This window comes from Anas platyrhynchos, chromosome 4, assembly GCF_047663525.1.
Source record: "Anas platyrhynchos isolate ZD024472 breed Pekin duck chromosome 4, IASCAAS_PekinDuck_T2T, whole genome shotgun sequence".
Taxonomy (NCBI): domain Eukaryota; kingdom Metazoa; phylum Chordata; class Aves; order Anseriformes; family Anatidae; genus Anas; species Anas platyrhynchos.
The window spans coordinates 60800906-60826790 of NC_092590.1; the positions used below are offsets into that span (position 1 = coordinate 60800906).

General features: G+C 42.0%; 1 protein-coding gene and 1 long non-coding RNA gene across 4 annotated transcripts; one reads left to right on the plus strand and one right to left on the minus strand.

The window, feature by feature from the left end:
• Nucleotides 1–4389: 4389 nt before the first annotated feature.
• On the minus strand, nt 4390–25310 carry SLC34A2 (solute carrier family 34 member 2). Of its 3 annotated transcripts, XM_013099262.5 has the most exons (14): nt 24829–25310; nt 24683–24738; nt 19043–19157; nt 18800–18934; nt 18077–18205; nt 17026–17169; nt 16325–16436; nt 14312–14507; nt 13647–13742; nt 12226–12346; nt 11352–11519; nt 9860–9976; nt 9647–9771; nt 4390–8005 (listed from the first exon to the last, which is right to left on the minus strand). In XM_013099262.5, the coding sequence occupies exons 3-14, from the start codon at nt 19146–19148 to the stop codon at nt 7430–7432; spliced, it is 2025 nt and encodes a 674-aa protein (XP_012954716.1). In that variant the 5' UTR covers nt 19149–19157; nt 24683–24738; nt 24829–25310; the 3' UTR covers nt 4390–7429. The 3 variants fall into 3 exon arrangements, with proteins under 3 accessions (XP_012954716.1, XP_005019318.1, XP_071893831.1); XM_005019261.6 differs by lacking the exon at nt 24829–25310 and having other exon boundaries at nt 24683–24818; XM_072037730.1 differs by lacking the exons at nt 24683–24738; nt 24829–25310 and adding an exon at nt 23971–24305.
• On the plus strand, nt 20454–24018 carry LOC140002501 (uncharacterized). The gene is made up of 2 exons (XR_011809222.1): nt 20454–21340; nt 23864–24018. It is a non-coding gene; the product is annotated as an uncharacterized lncRNA (long non-coding RNA).
• Nucleotides 25311–25885: the final 575 nt, after the last annotated feature.

Consider the following 25885-nt stretch of genomic DNA (forward strand, 5'->3'; position numbering starts at 1 on the left):
TTCCACAAAACTGGTCTAACATTTCTTTGGGACCAAATCAAACCGAACTGAAATTAATCTACCCTCAGCTTTAATCTGCTTTGACCTTCTCCTCTTGTGCTGATTGATGACTCTGGAGAGGAGATTCTTTCCTGCAAAGCAAATACCACCACTGTAAAGTACAGTAGCTTCCTTGTTTACCGCGTGATTTTCATGTCACTGACAGAGATCCCTTCCTCAGGCTGTGTGCACTTAACTCTTCTCCGTGGCACTGCTACAGATGGGAGCAGGATCTGTTCCAGTATAACTGAGGTAAGTGGGAATTGTCTTGCAGGCAGCACTTTTGCCAGTAATTACTTCTTATGATGACTGATGAAGCATTTGGGTATGACACCAGCTTTTAGAAAAATGGCAAGAGAGAGGAGAATCTGTCTGGGCCAGGCCCAGGAACTGGGGTGCACTCAGTGCCCGACACCCACACCGTGCTAGGTGAACCCTGGCTGCTTGCTCCTACTGCATCTCCTTGTTCCTCACTATACCTGACCTGTGTGTTGTACAATAGCCAGCCTTCCTCTCACACCTCTCACCAGATTTCAGCAGTTATTTATTTCCCAAAGTGCTCTGTCTGGCCTAATAGCTACCTGAAGCCTGAAGCTTAACAATTGCAACTGATACCCACTCCCCTCTCTTTATATTTTCTTCTACTTCTATAACCAGTACCCTTTCTTCCTGTGGGGAAGCACATCATGACCCTAAGCTGTCGATCAGGTTTGCCATCCAGAAAACAAACCCTGCAGGCACCCGGGGTAGCTACCTAGCCTCCGCTCAATCCCACAGCACCGAGTTTTACTCCCCAGGCCAACCCCAACAAAATGGGTGCAGCTATACCAACACGCAGTGCTGGCAGCCAGCACACCCACACCCCTCTGTGTGTGTGCATGTACCCAAGGAGAGATGGCCAGGCTATCACCCTACACAAGGAGAAAGGTCTCCTTCATCTTCTTGAAGGTGAAGCCCTGTTGATGAGGTACCCCTGAATGCTTTCGGTTGTTGTCCCTCCTTGTGGGCCTCAGTGAATGCTGTGGGCCCACTTTATTGAGGGCTTTGTTGAGATTGTGAATGCATGGGTGTCAGTCTCCTACCTGATTAGGAGGTATGGGCTCCATCACATCCATGACCATGAGGTGTCTGGGGACCGCCAGCTCCATGAACCTGGGCATAGGATGCCTCACTAAGCGCTCACTATGTGTTTTGTTTTAATCCAGAGGAGTAGAATGGATTCCTTTCCCTGCACCTCAAACTAATGTTGAAATTGCTGACGATGAATCCAAAGTGATCTCTGCCTGCTGGGATGCACACGCAGTCATTCAACCACCTGGTCCAACCTGTCACCCAGCCCTAGCGTTAATTTCACCTCATCTGCCCCCAGAAGTCAGCTGTGTTTCAGAGCTGTGTTACCCCAAGCCCCACTGCTGCTCTGTGGTTCCTCAGCCCCCAGCATCCCAGGCTTGCAGTGAGGGAGAAAGGTAGAAAAAAATTGAAATACCACTCCCTGTCCCTATATTTCCCAAGCTGGGTGAACATCACCTAGGGATTTCCTTGTTTCAGCGCCATTGTCATACCTGAAGGGAGGGGAGAAGAGCACAGAGGACTGAAGGCAGAGATGGGATCCCACCTGAGCCACAGTGAGATGCTTATTTTTTTCCTGTTCCCTTCCCCTTTTCCATTTCTTAGAGAGATGTCACCTATGAGGGAGGTAAGGATATGCACAGTCTGGCTGAAGAAGGCAACCAGGCTAAGCAGGACAAACGCCGCCCTCATAACTTTCTTTCATCTTCCTCCATGAGAACCTCTGACCTGAGCCTGAGCTGGGGCCAGGCTGCCTTGCCAGGCCACGCAGTTTGGAAATGGCTGAGAGCAGGACAACCACCACACCGCCGTGCCATGGACCAAGCTGCACCTGCACCTCAGATGGCTCAGCTGGAGACGGAGACACTGAAAGCACTTCAGAAAGGCCACAGCAGGAGAACATCTGGCGAGAGCTGGCCCTGCTAGGTTCACACTCAGTGAAGAGCGCTGTGACCATCAGCAGACATTTATTGATAGGCACATCTAAAAACATCTTCTCAGGCGATGTAACAGCTGGGAGCAACAAGCAAGAGCAGATATTGTATGTTTATATTATACAGCAACAGCAGAGCTGGCTCCCTGCTGGTAATCATTTGAGATCCAGTGCCCGAGGCCATTGCATTAGTCAGTTAAAATAGGGCTTAATGCTACCCTAGTTTACACGTGCACAAACTTTCCTAATGTCAATTACGGTTGCACGTTGCCTAACCAAGGGCAGCACTTGGTCTGGAAGTTGTTTGCATGCCCTGTAATTTATACTTTTTGTACTGTGAAAAAAAAAAAAATAATAATACAACAATCAGCTGAGCTGTTGGTTGCAAAACATCTTCTCCTGTAATTACCCTGATTGTTTATGTCACGGTAATGTGTCCTTAGACATTGAGCAGTGTAAAAAGATTGATACACCCCAAAAGTGTAAATGGCAATTAGGAAATTTCAACAGGTGCTGAGTAAGATGGAATGTTTGTGACATTTTAATGCTAGCCTTCACTCTGTTCCTCTGTCTTGTTGAAATACAGAGATGTCAGTTGTTGGGGGAGATGTTTGGGGGCAGTTCAGTGAAAATTGGTGTATGTTCGGTATGCCAATACTCTATTCTTTCATACAAACTATGGGCTTCCTTTGTAGTAAAATTGTAATAAAGGGACTAAGATCTACACAATATTCACTATAAAAATATCACAAGCAGGTTTACATTTGCAGTGTCATGCTTTGGCATGTACCAAGAGCAGGAATGGCCATTAGCTGGAGGAAAAAAAGTCTGAATGCAAATAAATCATGGCATGGAAGCACAGCCTGTGGAAATCGTGCAGTTGCAGTATGGCCTGGCATTTCCATGTATGTGTATCAAGTATATCCTCCTTCATGAAATAACTTGTGAAATAGTGGCTTTTGGCTTGGTAGTATTAATTTTTAATCTTTGGCTGACAGGATCAGATCCTTTGCTATTGTCAAGCAACTGTCAGTGGTACCACACCAGGCTGCATGCACAAACAGTCTGCCATAAATTAGTGAGTAACCTTTCCCAGCAGTATGGCCAGGGCTGTTCTGGGGACCTGATGGGGTGCCCACCACTACAAGGTAAGCTGAAGAAAGAAATGACAAATTCAACCTGCATTTCTGATTAATGGGAATCCATCATAGTGGTAGTTAAGTGCAGTGGTATCAAGAGAGTTTGAATCTGGGGGAACTGGACGAGAAGCTTTGGCAGAGGGTTAGCAAAACCAGAAGCACCAAAAGGAGCTGTGACCATCATGCCTAAGTCATAAGCAGAGAGGAAGACGACTGATCCCAGTCACAGGATCAGGAGCAACCTGGCAATTAGCTGAAGCATTATTTTGAATGTTTTAAAGGCTTCTGGCCAGTGCAGTACTTCAGCACAAATCTGTTGTTAAACACGGATAGGCGTCGCTGAACTTTGCCCTAGGTAGCTCTGCAGTCTGTTTGGAAACTGGGAGATGGATGGCACAACCTGTGCATGTTTCCTGGACGTGCTTTGATTCCTGATGGACAGTGAGTCATGGAGGCTGATGGCACACGGAATTGCTGTATTTCTGCACGAGTGTCAGAAGACTTAAGTTTTAAATCACGGGCCTAGGGTGATTACTGCTTACATTTTAGAAGAAGACTGTTTATACTGTATTGCATAAATATTTATGTTATAAGAAATACTTCTGTTATCTTCATTTCACTAAAATATGGTACAGTTTGACATGGCAGTTGTTTTGGGGGCTGCTTCCTCCGCTTCTGCTGAGCTTAGAGTTAGGAAACCTAATGACCTCTTAAAATAGTCTTTCAGGCATTTAAGGAGTACTTTTCGTTTCTCTCCATCCCTTTCATTTTAAGATCATATGCAATCAAAAAAAAAAAAAGAGCAAGATGGCTGTTTTTGCCTAGTCATAAGCCAGACATCACTCATGTCATGGGAAGCATGTTGGAAACACTCTGTGTGCCATCTTTCTTGTAGAAGGAAGAGAGAGTCTGAGCCTATCACAACAAGACAGGCTGTTTGCATCTGGTTGTTACAGAAGCCTTGGCTCTGGTCTCCTGTGCTTACCTTCACTGAGGACAGACTGCAGAACCCTGCTGGAAGATATTTCGGCCTGCACAATTGCACTGAGCAATTTTTTTTTTTTCTTCATATGAAAACCTTTATTGGAAACACAGCCCTCTGATGGGTTTCTTTAATGCCTGGGGCTAACCTCAGTTCCTTTATTTTGTACTATGTTATTCTGCAAGCTTCCGTGATACATATGTAAACAGATAGTATGAAAAAAAATCTTCATTTTTTAAAACTTCTCTTTATTTTTACATTCGATGCACGAGGACAGACAAGATGAGTATTCAGGACAAAGTATAAAGCCATATACTGTCCTAAAAACAATAAAAGTGATAAAGTTTGAGAGTTTAGAAAAGTATTTTAGAAACAATGTATTTCCAAAATTCCTCATTACAGAAAATTCAAATCTTTTAGAAAAGTGGAGTTCAATATCCTTGTGCATTAAGCCATATGATGAAAGTATGTAGGTGTCTTCCATCCTTATTTTAAGAAATCTGTCTCTGCATTACAAACCATCTTTACGTAACCTATTGAAGGAGCCAACAGCCTCCATAATAAGCAGTATACACAGTTACAAACAATTTTAAAAGTTATATTACAAAATATACAGTAGTTCCTTTTTACATTTTTATAGATAAACATTGCATAGTTATCAAATACGTAATATATAACACAATCACATGAGCCTCTTTCTGTATAACTTATGAAAAGTTCTGTACACTCAAATAATTATAAATAAAGTGTAAATATCTTTTGTTAAGAGCAGGGGGGAAATATACCAGGACATGTTATGCTGCCAAGTGTTAATCAAAAGTCCTTGTTTGGAATCTGCCCAAAACAAAGGCACAATATGGCCCGAAGTTCACCAGCAAGGACAGAGTGAGAACTGGGTATATCATATGGGAAACATTACAATGAGGAACATAAAGTACTGATATGTCCAACCATAATTTTTACCCTGATTCTTTTACAAGAACTGCTTTTCCTCTAATGCTTTGCTGAAAGTTATCACTGTGCTTGATGGCTTTACTTCAAGATGCAAAATAAGGTGCACGTTAAGAAATGAGTAAAAGTAGATAAAAATGTTCCCTGTTTCAATGGGTGTTCAATGGCTGTTTAAGATAACTTTGAAAGAATTATGGATAATTTTCTCATATTTTTTCTGTAGAAACAGAGCATGGGAAATGCACGCTAGGATCTAAAGAAACGCAGATCATGAAAGCATCATGAACTGAGAAGAAAATGAAAAACAATTATTAAAGATACCACAATTCCACTTTGAAAATGAGATGCTGAAAAAAATCTGTTTGAACTATATGAGGGAGAAGGTAAATACTTTTCAAAAAAAATAGTTAGGTATAACTCTGCTCTCTGTTACTAAGCCTACAAAGAGCAGAAATACACCAAAATTAAATGCTTTTGGAAATTCACTCTGATTCTAAGCATTTTGTCACTGACTCACAATTGTAGCAACAGTTGGAATCTCAGTATGAATGTAATTTTCAAACATGTTTTAGGCAACTTAGTTTCCCATTTCAAATGTCAGCTTAAAAAGGAAATTAAAAAAATTCCCCTTCTAAAATGTGTGTTTACCTGATAGCTGAATGCAACCTACTAATCTTAGAGCTTTGCATAAAACAAACTGTTCAGAAGTGTGTTCTAGCAGCACGGAATGGCTACGCTAAACTAAAGGTCTTGTCAGCATTTCCATTACAAATGTAATCTCAACTCAGCCATATAAAGTGGCTTTAAATTATACTGCTTGGCCTACACCCAACCACATGATTTTTTTTTCTTTTGGTGGTTGGACCTCAGATATTATCCTGTGCTCACTCATATCTAAGCTATTGAAGGCCAGCAGAAGTACTCAATGCGTCTTTGAAATGTTCTTTTTCTGACACTGAAATGATGCCTTTTGTCAGTCCATGAGTCAGAGCAGTCTCATAAGCATTTAGCAGAACATCAGTAATGGTAAGATCTGTGCACAAGCAGCTTCACTCTAAGTGCTACACTACCTATGGGTTGACTACACGTGGCAATGACTACACTACCTATGGATTTTGTTTGGGATATGTTGTATTCAATCGCCAGTAAAATTCACATTGTTTCCAGGGAGCACACAGGGATGGTGCAGAGTGAACACTCCTTTCTCACCATTAAATGCTACTAGATGTCCCGCACTAGCCATAATCTTCTCTCTGGGTTCCCTCTTTTGTAGCCCTAAAGCTACTCTTGTCGCTCCACCGCTACACTTAAAGGTCATTTTGTGGCTCAGCCAGACGGAGCCATAGTTGCACACAGGTCTCTTGGCATCAGCCCGGACTTGAGTGGCTCTCTCCACCCCTACACCAGCCACTTGTCCTCCCTCCTGAACCATTCCTCTAATTGTCAGGACAAGAGCTTGTGGGGTTACATGGTGAACAGGACTGGGGAGGACTATCTAGACAGAGGAATGGCCACGCAACCACATCCTGAGTCCATCAAGCTCTTTCATAGCCACCGTGTCTCCAAACCTAGTGCTTAACCTTCAGCAGGCAAAGGGATCAGCAATTACTTTTTGGCCTTTAGCTTGAGATGACAAAAGATAACAGCTCCCGTCCCCAGTGTTAAAGGAGACAGAGGGCTCACAATGGGCCTATGCATACCCTTATGCCAGACCAGGACTCCCAGAGCTTCTGAGGGATGTCCCAGCATTTCACTTTCCTCCACACATGGACAATAGATTTTGTCTGTATTGGGAATACTGTTTTCCATTTTGACCACTGCAGCCACTGCAATCAGGCCAATGAAAATGCTTGGATACTTTTTTTTGTTTGGTTCTTTTTTTTTGTTGTTGTTCTTTTTTTTTAATTTCCAGAGCATTTGGGTATCAAAGTAACTTCTGCTGAGTAAGCCAATGGGCCAGAAAGGCTGTTCTACAAGTGCCTTGGTTGGTTGGTTGTTTTTTAATTAAGTTTGAATTGATCGCATTCCTTTCATCCCTCTGTTCATGGGTCTACATCAGGATTTCTTTTGTTTGCTACTGATAGCGTTGGATGAATGTACAACACAGTAGATCCTCTGTAAGCAAATCTGTCTTTAGCTTTTCAAATGATCATAGATATTCTAGGGACTGTCAAGCTTGTTTGACTCCATTCCTTGACGAGTGATATATCACTGGCTGCAGGAACCTAACAAAATGTTCACTCTGTCCTCAGTGCATTGTCCAAGATGGTTTACAAGAGCCTAACCATCCTATGCTGTATCTCTGTTGATCCACTACTATAAGGCTGTGTTGTTTGTGCCTGTTTTTTCAACACAAGCTGCAGCTGGTGCCCTTCTTACACCTCTTTCTTCATCAGCCATTGCAATGGTGTTTTCATAAACCTCCATAGTTTTTAGCTGATTGTCTTTGGCACCCTCCTGTTCTGCATTGACTTTGCAGCACTTGCAGAAACCGCAGCAGTGTTTCCCACAGAAGGCAAGTGTAGACATAATCATATTGTCCCAGGGCTCTAGAGAGTGCATCCAGATGGGTAGGAAATCCCAGTTTTGGAGCTTCTCAGGCAGTGAATGTGGTCGTTTTTTCTGCATAACATTAATTACAATCACAGCAATAAACAGAGCAAACAAGGGAAGGCAAACACCCAAAAGGACTGGCCAGCCTGCCAGTGACAGACCAAATACAAACAAAGGCAAAAGAAAGAAGCAGACGAGAAGATAAAATATAGCAAACCATCTGTACTTGGCTGTTATGTTCCCCAAAGTCTTGCACATCCGTATTGGGAGCCGGGTGAAAGGCAGCGGGTAAAACAGAATTATCCCAGAGACATTGAAGAAAAAGTGGCACAAGGCAATCTGAAAGAAAAAAAAAAAAAGTTTGAGAAGTTTGCTCCTACAAATGCCTTTAAATGCTCCTGCCTACATAATAATAACTTCCAGTGGTGCTGACTCCATAGTGTCCCTTCTCCTGCTCCTCACTTTTTTTTTTGTCTTGTCTTTCACACTGTTTCACTGCCAGGCCTTTCCTGCACGAAGCAAGGACTGGGTAATACCTCATGCATTGTAAAGGTCAAACCCTACAAACAGGCCATGGCATTTGGAAACGAGACAAGCATAGAGGGGACTCCTCCTTATCTCCCTGCAGATGGAGAAGTTTTAAAACACAGCTTTCCACTGCAAGAAATTGAGTCTACCAGAAATAAAGCTGGCAAACCAAGTAACAATCAGGAAACAGTTTTGTTGTTAGTAAGGCAGGAGAACCATGTGAGAACTGTTCATTACTGAGTTCTGCATCCCTAAGTTTTCAACTAAGAGATGGGAAGAGTAGATTAAATATTGCATACAAGTTATTGAGAAATTGCTAATTGGACGAACCTGGATTTTCCAAACAATTAGCAAAAAGTTTACACGGCACTGAGGAGATTCCTGAAATGTGACTTTTTCTAAATCTTTTATGATCATTTGATATTTCAAAATCCTTTAAAAAAAAAATAAGCATGAAGAGACATATACTTGCTAAATCTTTCAGAAGTCACTTGGACAGAATAAGCATACGTGGAACAAAACAGTACATTCCCTGCTCCCACTATCTTATTTTTCTTCCGTAACTGTTATCAGACTAAAGCAAACATGAAAGTACTGGATTCTGATTTTTAGAGTACATTATAAAAATAGCAGGTTAACACGAGAGCTGAGGTTGGTCAAGATAGTATCTTCACATGATTATATCTGTTCTGTCATGCCTGAGGACAATAAAATAACTTCTGTAATTTTCTTAATTTATTGTGGCTAGTAAAAAGCATTCATCCTATTCACAAAGGAAACTTCATTATCTTTTCACTCTTTGATGTAGAGGGTTCATTGAAATGTTATCTTCTGACTGGAATGTTCTTTACTGGGTGGTAAGTGGGAGCCCAAAGCCAGGCTGCCTACATCTCAAGTAGTCTGAGGCAAAAAGAAACTCAATAAAAGCCGCTCATATTAGATTTGCAATGAGAATGTTGTTGTCATGATGCTCACTGCAATGTCACACAGGTTGACAACTTGACATCTTATGAGTTTTAAAGCCTCTACTTAGATGACAGAAATCCCTGTACACTGCATAAACAGAGTTTGGGTCCTGAGCAGGGAACTCAACAGAAATTAGTAACCCTCATAGGGGATAGACAAAAGAGTTGTCAAAGTGAGCACTGAATTCCAAGATGCTAAGATCGCATACTCTGCAGTCAGGTGGCCAATCTTGTCTGATTTCTGAATGAATTAATCAGACCAAGCTAAATTTATGAAAGCAAGATCTGACTACATATAGACATTCTAGGAATGCTTAATAGAAGCCTTTTGCTCTGATAGTTGAAATTAATGAGCAGTCACTAGTAGCACTCAAAGAATCAAGTCAAATTTCCATGATATATTTGCATCAGAACTAATTTTGTCAGGTTTTTATTCAGAAAATTTGCAATTCTAAATGAATTCAAGGAAGCATTGGTTTATACTGACCTGTAATGAATATTTTAATGTACTCCCTGGGCTTGCTAAAGCTGCAAGTATAGCTGTTGTGGTTGTGCCAATGTTAGCTCCTAAGGTGAGGGGATAAGAACGCTCGATGCTTATAACACCAATGCCTAGGAGAAAGGAAACAGCATTGAATGATTGCAGAATGTTGAAAAAAGATAAAAAGTGGAGATAGAAATTACAATATTGACAACTTACCAACAAGAGGTGTAATTGCAGATGTGAAAACAGAACTACTTTGGACAACAAAGGTCATGCCAGCCCCTGCAAGCATAGCCAGGTATCCAGCTAGCCAAGTAAAAGGAAAAGGGAAATCTAAAAACAAAACAAAACATTGTCTTTAGAATAACAAATATTTAGAATAACAAAATGTTCCAGTCATATAGAAAACAATACTAAACATTTCAAATGTAAATATACTGCTTGCATATTGTCTAAAACAAGAAGATTTGGGGTCAGCCTGAGTTCTATTACTTGAATTTACCCTGTTCTTTGTACTCTCTCTCCAGCCTTCCACCACTGGACACACTGTGAGATGGATACTAGGCTAGGTAGACCTTTGTCCTGACCCAGAGTAGCATGTATGTTGTAATACGAGTAGGTACCAGAAATTTTTCCACTGAGCTCAACACAAAACTTTCTAGGTGTTTAAAGATCGGTTTTGGCGAGCAGGCGCCTGCTACATGAATCAGGTCTTCAGAAAGTTCTGAAGACTATCCTGAGAAAATAAGGAGGTTTGTTTTAACTAGTTTTAAGCTGATCATCTCCTAATAATTCACTTGTTACTCTTGCAAAGAAAAGCTAATCACACTGATTAGAGAAACTAAGCACAATGGTCTGCAGATTTGTAAGTGAGAAGAGGCCAGGACTCCATCAGTCAGGAAGACAGAGGGATTCCAAGCAGATCACAAATGAACAGTAACTGGCAGCCGATCACTTTCTACTCATTTATTTTGATTTGGGCAATGTTTGTTGCCCAGAAGAAGACAGAAAGGGGACCACTTTATTGTCTTCCCCACATCTGTGAGCATTCTCTTCTAACACAATCAGGTGTATGCCAGGACTGCTTTTCCCTGGTACAGGTTCTGACCTCTCCATTCAATGGAAAATGAAGAAAAAGCAGCCAAGTGGAAAACAAACAAAACAAAACAAGACAAAATAGCTGTTTGCACACAATGAAAACAGGCTGAAAAATCACCTGGATAACATGGGGAAAGACAGAAAGTACCTATATGCAGGGCTGCTTATCACCCTGAGGAGACGGTTAAGGAATGGAGCAGGGCAAGTAAAGGAAATTAGATCATTAATCTCTACGTACATTTATTCAGCTTACTTTAAAAGAAACATGGAGGCCCTGTGCCCAAGCCAGCAGTCACGATCTCGGCACTATCTTTTGAGGTTATGAAGATTACATTTCTAACAGCTAATGATTATACATCAAGATACAGAGCCTGAACTTTGGTCTCTGTTGTTAACCTGCAGTCCACAAGCAAGCTGTTAACTAATAGCTTTAAAAAGGAAGAAAATAGCATGCTGAGCTGAAGAAATATTGGGGGGTGACGACTGGTTTAATACTGCTTTCTTGAACCTATTCTGTAATAACTGCATAACAGAACAGGAGATTTTGATAAATGTGCCTAATGTCCTTGCTATTTCTAAGAGCAATCTTCAGGAAAAGCAGGTTAATTACCAGTGTTGATTGTCTTCTTGATAACACTTGCCACTTGTCCTTTAAGTACAGAGTTTAATAGCTTAACGATCATCACCAAACAGGAGCACAGAACAAGCAGGGACAAAGCCAGAAGGATGAGACCGATGGCAAGATCAGGCAGGTCTGATTCTGCAAAGAGATGCCGGCCTGAAAAAAAAAAAGAAAACAAATTGGCCTAGTCACATTTTTTCTTCTGATCCCAAGGCCAGCTCTGGTTTTCATGCATAGCCCTAAGAACGCGGGACCAAAGCACACGCAGCTTGAGGCGGTGATGAAAAGAAAGAAAATGCTGCCTCCCTGGCTGCACAAAAGCCATGCCTGAGAGGAACTCGTGTATGTACACTTTCATAAATACACAGTGGGCACATCTGCAGGGCAGGCAGAAGCAGGGTGACTATATGCATGGAAGGAGAACAACAACAGAGTGAGGAAATTGTGGTGTGCTCCCAGCTGGGCTGTGAGTCAGCTCTTCCCAGGGACGGCTGTGTGCTGGGAATGGCTGCTGAACGTCCTGAGCAGCACACATAGGGATGGAGACATCCAAGCAGCCACCACAGCACAGTAACTGTAGCACTGAGTCACCTGAATAGCAAGGGTGACATGATACTGAGGACCCCAATTACTGATATCAGGGAGCATGGAAAGGTATCTACGCGCAGCCAGATGCAGTGATGATGATGATGTAGCTGTACAGCAGAGCTGAGGCTGTTTTGACTGCACCTGTAGTAGTACCTTGTGCATGCATACAGGCAAGTGCCTCTTGGTGTAACTCTGAAGTGGTCTGTAGGCACCATTAGGAAGATAGGCAACTCTGTAAAAGTATTGCAGAAGGAGAAATAGCTCCAGTACTCACATTTGCTGATATAGTCTGTTTCAGATACATTTTTCATGGTCCATGTCACGTTTCCTTCAGTCCAGCAAAGGTCAGGAGACGTGCAGTTTTCTGAAGGTGAAAGTGTGACATTCTGCAGTGTCTAAAGATTGCCAGAGAAAGCAGATGGTTCAGTCACCTACAGCCTTCTTTAAGAGCCCATACAAAGTTCTAGGTTTTTGCTGCAACCAAGAATTCATCAACTACAGCTACAGGCAGGCTTGTAAGCTGGAGTATAATTAATGACACCAGAGAAATGACATAGCAAATTTTTTTGTTTTGTTAAAATAAACAGCTGTGCTGTTACTCAGGTCAGTCAATATGACTTTTAAAGATGAAACCTTCTATGTCAGAGCAACCATATCATCAGATCGTCAGTAGCTGAGAACCATAATTACTGATCTCAGGGCTCATGGAAATAGATTCACAGTTCTGCTTGCACTTTTTGTGCCATTGCTCACCTTCTGGGCCTGGAAGGATTGCAGGATGCTGACACTCAGACCTGAGAGGGCACTGGGAGCAGCAGGCCCACCTCAGCCTCCTGCCACACCTGAGGTGGAGCAGCCGGCACTGCTGCAGGTAACCTGAGGGGAGTTTCATGCTACCACGGCCTGCTCCTGGCCCTGTCTGCCATGGCTAGCATTTCACTGGCCATCCAGAACATCATTCAGTAGGAGTGGGGCTCCTCTGAAAACTTAATTTTAATCTCCACTCTGTGTGTGCTTTAGCATCTGCTGCCTCAGGACTTCAGGAACCAGTTTTACACACCCACTAACAAGTAGAATAACTCTCGTTAAAGGTCCAGGGGCTGTTCAATGCTCAAGTTGTTAGTTTAGCTGAACAACACAAACCAAACACAGCTCCACGGTCCACCAAAGTACTCCTTGGTGCCAATCTGGGCAACAAGTTCCTCAAGCTGCAGTGGTTTCAGGAGAAGAAAAGATAATTTTAGCCCCAGAGAGGCTTTGTCTGAAGGCAGTTTTCTGAGAAAACTGAAGTAACCAACTGCCAGCAGACCACCCTAGCACATAAAGCTGCTTAGATCAGATAGGTGGGCAAAAAGAGATTTTCTTGGGCATATGTTGCAGATTTTTTCCACTTTCAATGAGTCTGAAGGAGTGCCAAGTTTAAAGGCATTTGTATGTGAAAGGAGTAGGTTTGGCTCCAAACCACCAGTTCTGATAAGCAAGGGGCTGCAAAAGCAACCAAGTCAAGACTGCTGCTGGTATGACATGCTTGGTTTAAGCAGTACAAAAGCTACATTAAATTGTCTGCATTCCTTTTCTGCAGCAATAAATACTCATTTAAAAATCTAATTTCACAATCCTATGATAAGCAGTGCCAGCTATGGATCAATAAATATTTCCTGAGGAGCCTGACAACTAATTTAACATAATACTTACCACATTGGTTTCAGTTACGCACCAAATCTTTACAAGGCTTTTGTTTTTTGCTGATTCGTCATTTGTAGCAATTGCATTTATTACAGATTTATCAAGCTTAAAAATAAACAAAGGAAAACAACAGTGTTAGTCCAACTTCCACCACACACTTCTACCCAGAAGTCTACCACACTTCTACCACACACAGCTCTACCCAGATAATAACTTCCCTTTTGGAAGCTCAGCCACATGAAGCCTACATGACCATCTCTAATAGTGGAGCTGCTGCCCAGCAGGGAGGATGGGTTTTACTCCCAGAAAAGGTACAACTTCATATGCACAAATACTTACACTGGAGTATTCTCCCCAAATCACTCACCCCATCATCTCAGCCATTCTGTTTAAACAGCTACACTGACACAACTGCCTGAAGCAACAGGCTGCCATCCCATCCACCCCATATGTCACCTGCCTTCCCAGCCCTCTAGCTAAGCCTATCCTCATGAAGATGAAATGTAGGGGAAATAGAAGTGGGAATTATGGAGCTGGGTCTTTGTGAATCCACCTGCTAATGAGCTTTATCCCAAGGACACAGAGAAGTGATTGAGTCCCTTTCCCATATTCAGAGCATTCTGTGCTGTGGTGGTACCAAGTAAGTAGCTTCGTTAATGAGAAAAAGAGCTTACCTCAATGATGAGCTTTGTAAAAGGGTCTGTGATAACTTTTAGTAGCTCAGGGGCATCCTCACCACTTTCAAGATGAAAGGACTCCACTATAACATTAGTGAGATGGTAAAGATAGCCAGAAATTACTTCAATGGGCAACAATGCAAAAACAGCAAGCCAGTTGAAGAAATCATGGATTGTTGCCCCAGCAAAAGCCCTGCAAGAAGAAATTCAAAAATAGAGCTGCTTTTAATTAAACAATATGTGCACAACTTCAATTAAATATGAAATCATAAGGGTGGGGATGAAGCCCATTTACAGATAGGAATTATTTCATTTCTAAGGTCCCAGAAGCTGGTTGCTTTATTACAGAGCTCTAAGTTTTTTCCACACCATTGTCCAAGTGAAAGAGTCAGGCAAGGAGACCAGAACAAGAAAAACTAGACAATACAAAAGTAATCCTCAACACAAGGCTGCCAAGAGTACGTAACAGCTTACATTGTTTTTGTATCTCACCCTGTTTTGGTACACTTTTAATTCTCAACCAGGATTTGCTTCTAGGATCTGTTCTCCCTGACTCATGCAGAAGACGTCTCTTTGCAGCCCTCTCACATGTTCTTGCAAACCACGGGTGTACAGCACCCTTCCAGCTTCTCCTCCACAACCTGAGGAGCCACAGCTATTTCCTCAAGGGCACTCTTTCCAAAGTTCCTGGCAGGTGCGTGTGCTCCTCTTAATTCTATGCAATCTGCCTGTATTTGTTTTAAAATATGGCTCCTTAAATTAAGAATTGTAGAGGAAGAAAAACGTGGAAGAAATATTCCTTGAAATGCTAATCCACTAATTTAGGTTCCAAACTGCTTGAGGGGAAATTAGGTGGAGCATTCAAAGTAGGCCAACAAAATGGAGAGTGCTACCACAGAGAGAATATCTTAATCGGTGGTGGTCACCAGAGTTTTTCTTTCCATTTTGTGAAAAGTACACCTGTGAGTGCCCTACAGAACACGCATATGCAGAGGGTATTTAGAGACTAAAGTGGTTGTTAATGACTACGTTAAAAATCAACTTATTTCCTGTTATTTTTTATTTAAATTTTCCTGACCAGAAACTAGTAGGATACTTTGTCATTGCAAGTTAAGTGACAGAAACTAGCTCAACCAAAGATTCCGAACAGCAGATCTTTGAGAAATATGCTTCAGCTAGGTGTACTTTGTATGTTTGGAATGCCATAAATACAAGATACTAAAGTCTTATATTCCTCCCAAGTTTACTGCCCTTCTCCATTTAATGAGAGCTCTATGTGATAAAGTGAGCTCTTAGTGATAATGCCAAGTGACAGTAAAAAAAAGTTGCTGCTCTATTTATTTTACAGCCAAAACACTTCATTTTTCTATGGCTACCAGCTGTTGCTTGTTGTAGACTTCAAAAGCCTGGAGCACTGGAGTCCCTCTTAATGAGAGTAGATTGAAATAGTGTAATGTCAATTTATTAACTCCTAAAATTAAGAAGTAACCAAAAGTGGGTGGCATCATTGGAGTAGTCTGAAAATTTATCATTGCGTAAGATCCTATTTAAAATGGTGGAGTCTCACAAAACCACAAAAATTTAAAGAAATCCAATATGCTTTTCTGCATGTATATGAAGCCATATATCTAAACAGCACTGTACTTTGGCCATGGCAGTTGTGCGAGGAGTGACAACAGCTTAAAACTTGCTATCATGTCAAAGCTGACAGTTTAGGAAGCTGAAAATTACATCATTCACACCATAATTTTATAGGAAAAAGCAAACAATTAACTTTTTTTTTTTTTAACCTCCATTGAAATAAATGATAAAATCCTTTATGATTAAAATCTATTGCATTTATAGGTCATTAACCTTGCTTTAGAAGTTTCTTGCGATTTTCCTAACTAGACATTCAAATTCTGGTCAATAGAAGGGTTGAATGGCTGTAGTGCTGATAGGCAGTATAGAAGAAAACCTAGTGAGAAGGAAGAAAAGCAGCTTTTCAGTTCTACTGTTTAAGTACAATACCTTCTAAATTCATTCCTGTCCCCGGCTTGCATGAGTGCCACAATTGTGTTTGTAACTGAGGTGCCAATGTTTGCCCCCATAATGATAGGAATAGCTGATTGCACAGTCAGCACTAGAAAGTAGAAAATGAAGCATTGAATGAAAAAATCATCAGCGAGCTATTTGGTCCAATGAAAATTAATCTATGTTAACACCTGACTTCCCTTGATGTCACTGGGATTAGACACTCTAATCCAGACGTTTGCTTTAATCAAGCCCCTTGGGAATGTGGTACTCTGATAGTCTAGTGACCCCCCACTGCAGCCCATGGTTATCTCCTTTCACTGCATGATAAAGGGCCAGAGTAAGAGTCTCAGGTATTGTCTGCAGAATTGTGAAATGGTGCTAGAAACAAATCAAATTCAGTAACAGGCTAACAAAAGAAAACTATTCAGATACTTTAAAAGCTAATGCATTCAATACCAAGGCTTCCAGTGATTTTCTTTGCTATTATGGACAGTATTTTCTGCAGTGTATTAACTTTTTCTTCCCCCCCCCCCCCTTTTTTTTTTCATAATTTGATATCAGGGCAACAGTTGTGAAAGTCTTTCCCTGCTATTCCACCCAATGCTTCTACAACTTCAGCACAGGTGGGAACATTTGTTCAACCCCACACTGAGATTTGTGGGTGATCTTTAGGAAGATAATGTAAGCAGACTTACGTGTGGAGGACACCATGCTGACCACAATGGACGAAGAAGTACTGGAGCTCTGGACCATAACGGTCACCAGAACTCCAATCACCAGTCCCGCAACAGGATTAGACAGCACTGAATCATCTTTAAAAATGTCCCCTGCTGCTTTACCTGCAAGAACATATTCTCAGAGTGAGGGAAGTACAAGGTGAAGTCAATAGGAATTAGCAGAGCATTTAATTAAAGATCATTCAACCATTTAATATGATACATAGGTAGCCATTCTTGCCAGCCAAAAAATGTACAAGGCGATGTAGCCCAGGGAGGGATCCAAATTCAAGTTCTGAACTCCCAGTTTACCAGTTATCAGGCAATATGTTATATTTTCTCATTTCAGTGACTAAACAAGCTATAGTAAACTCTGCAGAGAACTATATAAAACCACCATCAGAAGAAAGACTGTAAAGAAAAAAAACACATATACATAGATTTAAATGCTATTTCTGCCCTAATGGCTTTTGGTTACTGCCTCAAGGAAAGCTAATTTAATAATTTTGAGTAATTCTGCTCCTGTAGCTTTCTGTATTGCCAAAAATCCAGATAATTCTGCAGAAAATCACGTATTTCTTTGATAACTTCTGAATCCATCAGCAGGCTTCAACCTATATTCCAATAGTTTTCATCTTTGAAAGATTTGGGAGACATTTCAGTGCTGAATGCTTTGATCAAGAGAGTAGTTTTGATGTTTCTCCTTGTTGAAATGACTTTCACATGGAACAGATTTATGCTCAGGTGCATTTGTGTAAACTATCACTAAAGTAAAAGGAACCTCCTAAGAAACTGGGGCCAATAATCCCTACATCAACAGCTCTTTGGAATCTGAGAAACAAAGGCCCTTTTTATTGCAGAGGAAAATCAGTTTTCAAGCAGAAATACTTACTTCTGAATCTGTATCTCTACACATAAATCTGTGCATTATGCTCTTGAAGAGTAAAACTTGGGTTTTGTTCACTTGGATGACATTTAATGCCTCATTTGTAGCTTATTCCTGATATTTTAGATGCATTTTCATACCTACCTCCTACCAGTTGAAAAGCTGAGCTCAGTACATCCAGAGAGCACACGAATAAGTAGAGTAATCCAAGCAAGATGATAAACTTTCCTATTCCGTATAGTACACGAATGATTTTTCCTTTTCTATCCAGTTCTGCAAAACAAATACATTATACATAAAAAAACTTATTTATGTTATCTGGTGTTTTCTCCAGAACAGTTTAATGTGCAAGCAGAGACTACAGAGTTAAGTATGGTGTTATGACCCCAGTGTATAATTAAACCCAAAGGAGTGTTCTTAATCCAAATTTTAACTGCAGAAATGGGTAGTTCATTTAGCTTGTTTTACCAGGGAAAAAAAATAAAAAAGCCTTTGGTATAAGATAAATGCCTTATGAAGACCAGGACTGATCCTTGGTTTAACATATTCATCCTACTGAGTAAAGAAGGATCAATAGGACCTTGAAAATAAGATCCTAATGCTTTTGGGTTGTTTTCAATATATTCCCTTGTGTTTTAAGGAGAGTAAGCAGCATGCTCTCCAATTCCTTCTAAGCTGCCTAAATACACTATCCCAATTTCACCACTATGGAAGCTGAGACAAAATGTAAAGCCTACGTCTGAAAACAGTTCAAATCCTAAATTCTGTTCTGCAGCAAATACCGTTTCAGAAAACATAACTGATACAAAGTCAGAAAAAGTAATGAAAAAAAAAATGCAGGTAGCTTATTTGCTGAGAAATGTCTACCTGACCACTTGACCCCGGTGTCCTGCAGTTCTGGCAGAGCCCATGGGTCTTCTTCTGGCGTTGTCTCATCTATCAAGGCTATCGTGGAAAATGCAGGTTGAATTTCCCCTTTATTTCCAAGTGAAGTCACGTTGCCTGATGAAATAGAACATTAAAAAAAAAAAAAAGTTTAATTACTTTCCTTCTTCTCCAAGGAGCATCAAGCTTACATATCTCTAACTCAGAGGTGAGAGCACATGTTACCTTTGTGATTTTCTCCTTCTTTTCCAGGCATGTTCTGGTTTTGTTTGGAAGAATCCCCGATATAGTTATTGGTTTCAGGCTTGTCCACCTCAGGCCAAGGAGCCATGATCTGTGACTGATAAAGTAACGCTGATTAAAATGTATGTGAACTCAACATACTCAATTTACAACAAGGAATTTGAGAATATGATTAATTTTAAGAGAAGAAATGGAATAGAAGTAATTTGTCCTTGACCACAGCTTTTTACTAATTTTTATGAACTATTATTTTATTTGTGAAATTGATACCTCATTTACCTTTGAAATCACACAGTTGATTTATTTGTGCAATTTACAAAATTAATAAAAAAAGTCAATCATGTCTATATTTTTGTTCACTTTTTTTCTCAGCTTTCCTAACGTAAACCATTTCTTTAATTCATTTTATCTCCTTTCAGCAAAAAGTCACATCACTGCTTTCCTTTTTTCCACCTTCTAGCTTTAACTGACTACCTTTATCAAACTGAAAATTCATTCTTCCTCAAGGCATAGCCTAGTTTGGGACACGTATGCTTCTTGTTGCCTCTACTGGTTCATTCCCATGGGAGGATGGAGGACTGTGTGACTCTGGACAAGTCGAAGGAAGACACAAACTTCAGAAGGTTCAGAATGGCCCTTGCTGAAGGACCAGACAAGAGCGTTATTAAATGACAGAGGCCATTTGCAGGTCTGTATTTGGAACTCCTGCCACTGACACTGGAAGTGAAGCGGAGCTGGTAGCAGCAGCTGTAGGCTCTCCCATCTCACACAGACTCTGCATGAACTTTTTCCTTCCTGACCCCTTTTGAGGTCAGGCATTTAGCACGTATTTTAATATTATCCAATAATAAGTCAAAAAAATAGAAAATTACATGGCCAATTCCTGCTGGAATAAGTACACGTGGAAGACCAAACCCAGGCCCAAGTAGAGAAGGCAGATGCTTTTTGAACCAAAACCTGGAAGACACAAGCTACTTACTTTGCCAGTATTGGGAGCCAGGGGGAGAGAGATAAAAGAGGGGCAAGGTGACTGGGGGCTCTAACAATACATGATTATAATTCTTCCCTCCCAGGCTTGTAAGGTGGTTCATTAGCTCAGCCTCTGTGACCCAAAACTCAGTGGAAGGGATGGGAGAGGTGAACACTCCCCAGAAAAGCCTCACCTCGGGGTCTGTCTCTTCAACCCTGTCTACCACACGTGTCAGACCATGCCACAGGCAAGGCTGTGGCCTGCCTGGTGGCCACCACGTCTCACACCCACATGGCTGGAACAAGGATGAACAAATCTGCCTGCAACACTCCTCATAAACAAGGCACCTGCGCCTAGCCTCCGAGGGTCAGAGTCGGAGCGGGTATCGTGCACCCGTAAACAAGGCTCAACCACTTTTAGCAGCCACTCTCAGGGAGTATAATTAATCGTTTGTTTAATGATAATCATTTATGTAGCTGAAGTTTTGTCCCTGCCCATGTCAACAGCCACACATCCTACTCCCGAGTTCAGCTTTGGCTGGGAAGGAAATGGCACAGAGATAATCACTGATGTCTTACTGCAACACAGCAGGGCATTGTTTTCTGGTACTTCCCAGATTAGGGATTCCTCCCCTTCCACCTAAGCAAGAAAAGTCATTCTACAATCTCATAGGCAAAAAATATGCTTTCACACAGTTGTTATCAGTGGCATGAGATCCAGTGCAGGTCCTAAGACACACAAAGAAAGATCTCAGAAGAGATGGATGAAAATCACTCTTGCTTGTTTCAACAAGGCTTTCCATCTGCTTGAAGCAAATTCTCATATTTTCATCCATGCCAGAACAACCTCCAAGCCCCACCCATGGCAGAACACCTCAATCTTGTTAAACAAGTTTCATTTATTCATGTTCAGCATTTAAAGAGCTCTGAAAAAAATATATCTGCTCAGCACAAATGCTCCTGAAGTGAAACAGAAGTCGTGAAAATGCACTGGAAATTCAGGTGCAAAGTTGCGTTGATGACATATTCCTGACACAGAGAAGCATGGAATATAGTGAACAGCACCAGCCCGAGAGATGCCATCGGTTCTTCTACAGCTCTTCTGCTCAGCTCAGAGTGGAAATGAAGGATTCAGCCTGCATGGTCACAGTATGGAAGCTGAACTGCTGCATTCACTACAGGAACTGGAGCTTGAAAACTTCAGCAGAAACCAGCCTCTAGTTCTCCTAAATAAACTCTCCCTGTTCAAGAATTCAGCAAGGCATCTTAATAAGCAACACTCATGTTCCTGAGGTGCTCGGGATCCCACAGGTACGTCATTATTGTTTTTGCTTTATGTGATTAAATAGCCTAGAATGAGAATTGAGCACCTCTGTGGCGGAAGTTTTTTTTATAAGTATGTTTATAAAATTATTCATATGAGTCCTAGCCAACCTCTGATTTGGCAAGGTAGACTTGAATACCAAACATCCTAACAGTATTTGCCCCGTGTAGTTGGGTTTGCAGTGGTATTCCTTGAACAGCCAATTCTGAGCGATTGCTATCAGGGACGGGTGAAATCAGAACCACGTAGGTCCTTGAAGTGCTACCAAAACTGTCAGCTTTCTCCAGATCCCAGATCTTGTTAGACGAAGCAGCTGAGAAGATAATTTACAGCCACCTGATACTCCAGTTGTCGGCATCCTGGCCACAGCTACTTACTGTTAATTAATCGCTGCTGCGAGGATATAGTTTTCCCTTCAGAGAGCTCTTTCTTGCCCTGAATACAGACATTAATATATTGAGTGAAACATGCAGAGGAAACCCAGATGCTGCGGAGGAGCAGGGTGACAGAGCTGCCCGCATCCCTCCCCAGCCCCTCGGGTTAGCTGCGCCCTTGGAGAGGCTGACGTCAGTCACGGCGTGAAAGACCTGCACCATTTTACGCAAGATACACACGACTACGAAAGCACTAATAGTGGTTTCCTCCTGAGCACTGACGACAGCTGCAAGGGAACATGTCAGGGAGCAGGCAGAGGACGGGCCAGCAGCTGCACAGCCTGCCAGAAGCAGCCACGTCCCCCTGGACCCGCCGGTCCAAGTCGAAGCAGCCACAGCTGCTGGATGTGGTGCCCAAAGCGAGGGGTGCTGCCGGTCCCTCTGCCAGCCCTGGTGCCTCTGCAACACGTCCTGCTGCTGCGCTAGCTGCTGGGAAGCCTGGCCAGATGCCTGCACCCTGAGCATCCTGTGCTGAAACGGGAGCCTGTTCCCCCCCGAAGGTGGCAGGTCACAGTACGCTATGCATATTGCAGAGGCCTGAAAACTAACGCCCGTGCAAGCTGTAATCCAGCCTGCTCCAGCGAGCCCTGCAGCAAACCCTCCCGCACTGTGGCGCAGCCAGTATAGTCTTTCCTTCGGAAAATGCTAACGGCCTGTGACGTCCCTTCTGACTCCTGGCGAAACGGAAACCTCCCGCTCCTCAGGGGGAGACCAGAGTGAATGAATGGAACCCAAATGCTGGCATAAAATACGAGGGGTATGAAGCTGGACCCATATTTCCCCTCTCACTGCCGCATCTCAGAGCTGAAGTCCCTGGGGAAGGACAGGAGCGACGCTAGGTGTCACACAGCCACCCCGTATTGCCTTCCCCAGTGACTCACCCAGCTGTAACAACGCTTCCACTGCTGTGGGGCTGGCTGTCAGTGCTTTTTGCTCTTAAATCAACAGCGGTAGTAAATCTGTTTATTTTGCTGGTCTTAACCTGGAGAATATAAAGTTCCATTTGCACGTGCCCGGATGGTATTGTTTCTACCCCTCCAGCCGTGACCATTCACCGAGAGGGCAGCTTGTGCCTGCAGTGAGAACTACAAGGCTGTAAGCCTTAAATACACCTAACCTCGATGGGAACAGACCCAGCGAAACCACGGCGAAGTAAAATTTCTGGGCAAAAAGGTTTCCCCAGGTTGCTTAAGCAGCTCCAAGTCAAGTTTGGGTTTATGCCAGACTTTCCCCTCTCCCCTCTCTCCTCTCCCAGATTTTCCACAAATGCATGCCACTTTCTTGTCATGAACCACCATGCTACATCTTATGCTGAAAGGAGATTTACCAGCAGATCCGAGATCCAGCTGTATGAATTAGTAAAGCAAATATTTGCCACACGTGCTTCATAGCAGTAAATACATAGCTAGACTGCAATACTTCTTATGCACAGCTGGAAGAAACAAGAGAACTTTTCCTCAAAATTTCAGACAGAGAGGCAAATTCTGTCAGGACAGGAAGGGAAAGACTCTTAGCCAGCACAAATTAATTTAGTTGCTTTACATCAGTGACATTTTTGCCCAAGATCCTGGTCCACTGCAGCCATGAAACCCCAACAGAAGAGGCAACAAGTTAAATAAACACCAGCAAGGGTCCAGCCTTGCTCGGGGCAAGTCTTGTGTTTGCTCTGGCACTTCCTTGGGGCTTTTTCTCCGAATACATTAGCAGGCTCAACTAGGATGTAAGCTTTCAACTAAAGTAGCGGCAAATTAAAAAATAGGTGTGTGAAAGCTAGAAAAACAACAATATTGCACTCACTATTTATTCCTATGAATCCCTGAGGCTTATTTATCACAATCCTGAATCTAACACATGGCAAAGCTGAAAAGTAGATAAAACTAACAAAGAAAACTGATGTCTAAGCTAGTGCAGAGAGAAAACTAATCCCAAACATTAACTTCTGCATTCACAACCAAGCAAAGCACCAGACACAGCAACTTTAGAGCCAGAACCAAGAAACCTCAATGAACAGCTTGAAATGCATGGCAGGTATTTAAAAATAATAATTCTTTTCTTTTCTTTTTTTTTTTTTTTAAGAATAAAACAGCAAAACATGTTTCCAGCAACAAGTTACCCCATCCCGAACACAAAACACACAGTAAAGAATGGAGAGAAGAGAGAATAATGACATTAAAAAGACTTACTGATCTAATGGAAGAGCTGCTAATAAAAGTTACTGGGAAACCAGCTGATTTCTGCCTACTGTCACATTAGTTGAGCTAACTACATTAGACTAATGTATTCCTTCTACCTCGGTGTATCAAACTGAATTAGCATAAGAAAATGTTTCCATCGAGAACAGCCTGGCACTGCCTTGTGCAGCACCCAGACCTTACGGGCTATCTATGCTAACACGACTGACAGTATTTCCTTCCAATGTTTCATTAATCGTATCCCAGACATTTTCCAGTATCCAGTACCACCGTGACTTAAAATCTCACTGCTTTTCAATCCAAATAAGTGTTAAAACAATAACACCTTATGTTATAGGCAGTTATTTATTTCTGGTTTTGTACTTTTGACAGCTGCTGATACAGTGTTTTGTTTTTTACCTTTCCCATATTCCATTAACAAGAAACTAGTTACTTTCAAACAAAAACTAGCAGAGTTCATTTTTAGAACTATGATTTTTTAATCCTTTCCTCAAAACACAAACTCAGCTGAAAGCACACAAGCTGCAAACACAACTGGCTGACATTTCACATGCCACTCCAGTTCCCTGCACTACCTCTCTGCTGCCTTTCCTCGAGCTGCGAGAGCAGAGCTTTTGATTTACGAGCTAATTAAGTTTTTTTTTAAAAAAAAAAGAAGAAGAAGAAAAAAAAAACACCCTTAGTCTTAGCTGTTTTTACTTACCACTTCTTTCTTCCCAGGCAACAGAGCGAACGGATCAACTGGGCAGCCACTGCAACCTGCAATATATATAGACAGGTGTTGAGCAAAGTTTGCTTTCATCACTACGCACTAACATTCCTATTTTACAGTCCGGAGGCACTGCCTACCTGCAACTTAATGATCACAATCAACCTTTTTTTAGCAGGAGTGGGCAGCACCCGGGAGTGATAAAACCACAGGCTATTTCACACTTATCACATTCTAAAAAACGTCCCATCAGCATTTAAGTAGGAGTTGCTAATGTGTTCATGTGAGTGCTACGGGACGGTTTATTCCAGCCTGAGAAATCGCAGCCTGGCTGATCATTCAGCAATCTTTTTTTTTTTTCCAATAATAATTTTCAAACAATATTTTGCGATCTCGAAAGCCCGTCAAGAGGGTGCGAAGAAGCAGTAGTACTGTTATTTGTCTGTCCGGGCGCCTATTAATCTGCCTAAGGACAGCAGCAAGGAAGAATCAGATAAAACGCGGTGTAAGTAGGAAACACGTAAGAACTTCTTTGAGAAGAGAGGATGGAGTTTCCTTCTTATCAGTGCTCCGTGTTTACAATTAAGGAGAACTCATTAGCATTTTGGCTGCGGTTCTCTTTCTAAATGAGATTTAAAGATGTAAGGACACCTTTGATAATTGCATTCAGAATGCTATCAAGGAAGAAGACTGTGATAAAGGGGTATGTTATCCAATAAATACAGTAAGCTATTACAGATTAGGCACAGAAGTCGCTGGCATCACTACCTGTTTTACTGGTAATTTTAACGGGGAGCTTGAAGGGCTGCATTTGACACCTTTTGAATTTTTACTGTCTCAACTGGGGACCAGGAAAATAAGCTGTAAAACAGCAATTTGATCAGCAGATCTGCTTCATCTGCGTGTTCACAGCCATATCTCCCTGCGACCTAGTGACTTATAGCTCAGTGAGAAAAAAAACAACTCTTGCTTCTTGTACCTTTCAACCTGGTAGAGATATGCAGCCTGTGGTGCTGGGAGCCAGAACTAGGTCTCCACCTGCATCAGTGTCAGATGTTTAATGAGTGCTGGTTGTGGAGCCTCCACAGCTCCATCTGCAGAACCACCGAGCTCCTGCCATGGACCTGCTGGTGTAAAGCCAACCACCACCATGGCCCTGACTAGGGGTGATGATGGAGACAAGGAGACCTGAAAACA

Excerpts from the sequence above, each read along its gene's own strand:
- SLC34A2 (XM_005019261.6), bottom strand. The coding sequence starts at position 24,781 with ATGAAAGCAAACTTTGCTCAACACCTGTCTATATATATTGCAGGTTGC. Across the intron at positions 13,743-14,311 it reads TTACAAAGCTCATCATTGAG|CTTGATAAATCTGTAATAAA; the intron begins GTAAGCTCTTTT and ends TTTATTTTTAAG. Across the intron at positions 12,347-13,646 it reads GCGTAACTGAAACCAATGTG|ACACTGCAGAATGTCACACT; the intron begins GTAAGTATTATG and ends GGCAATCTTTAG.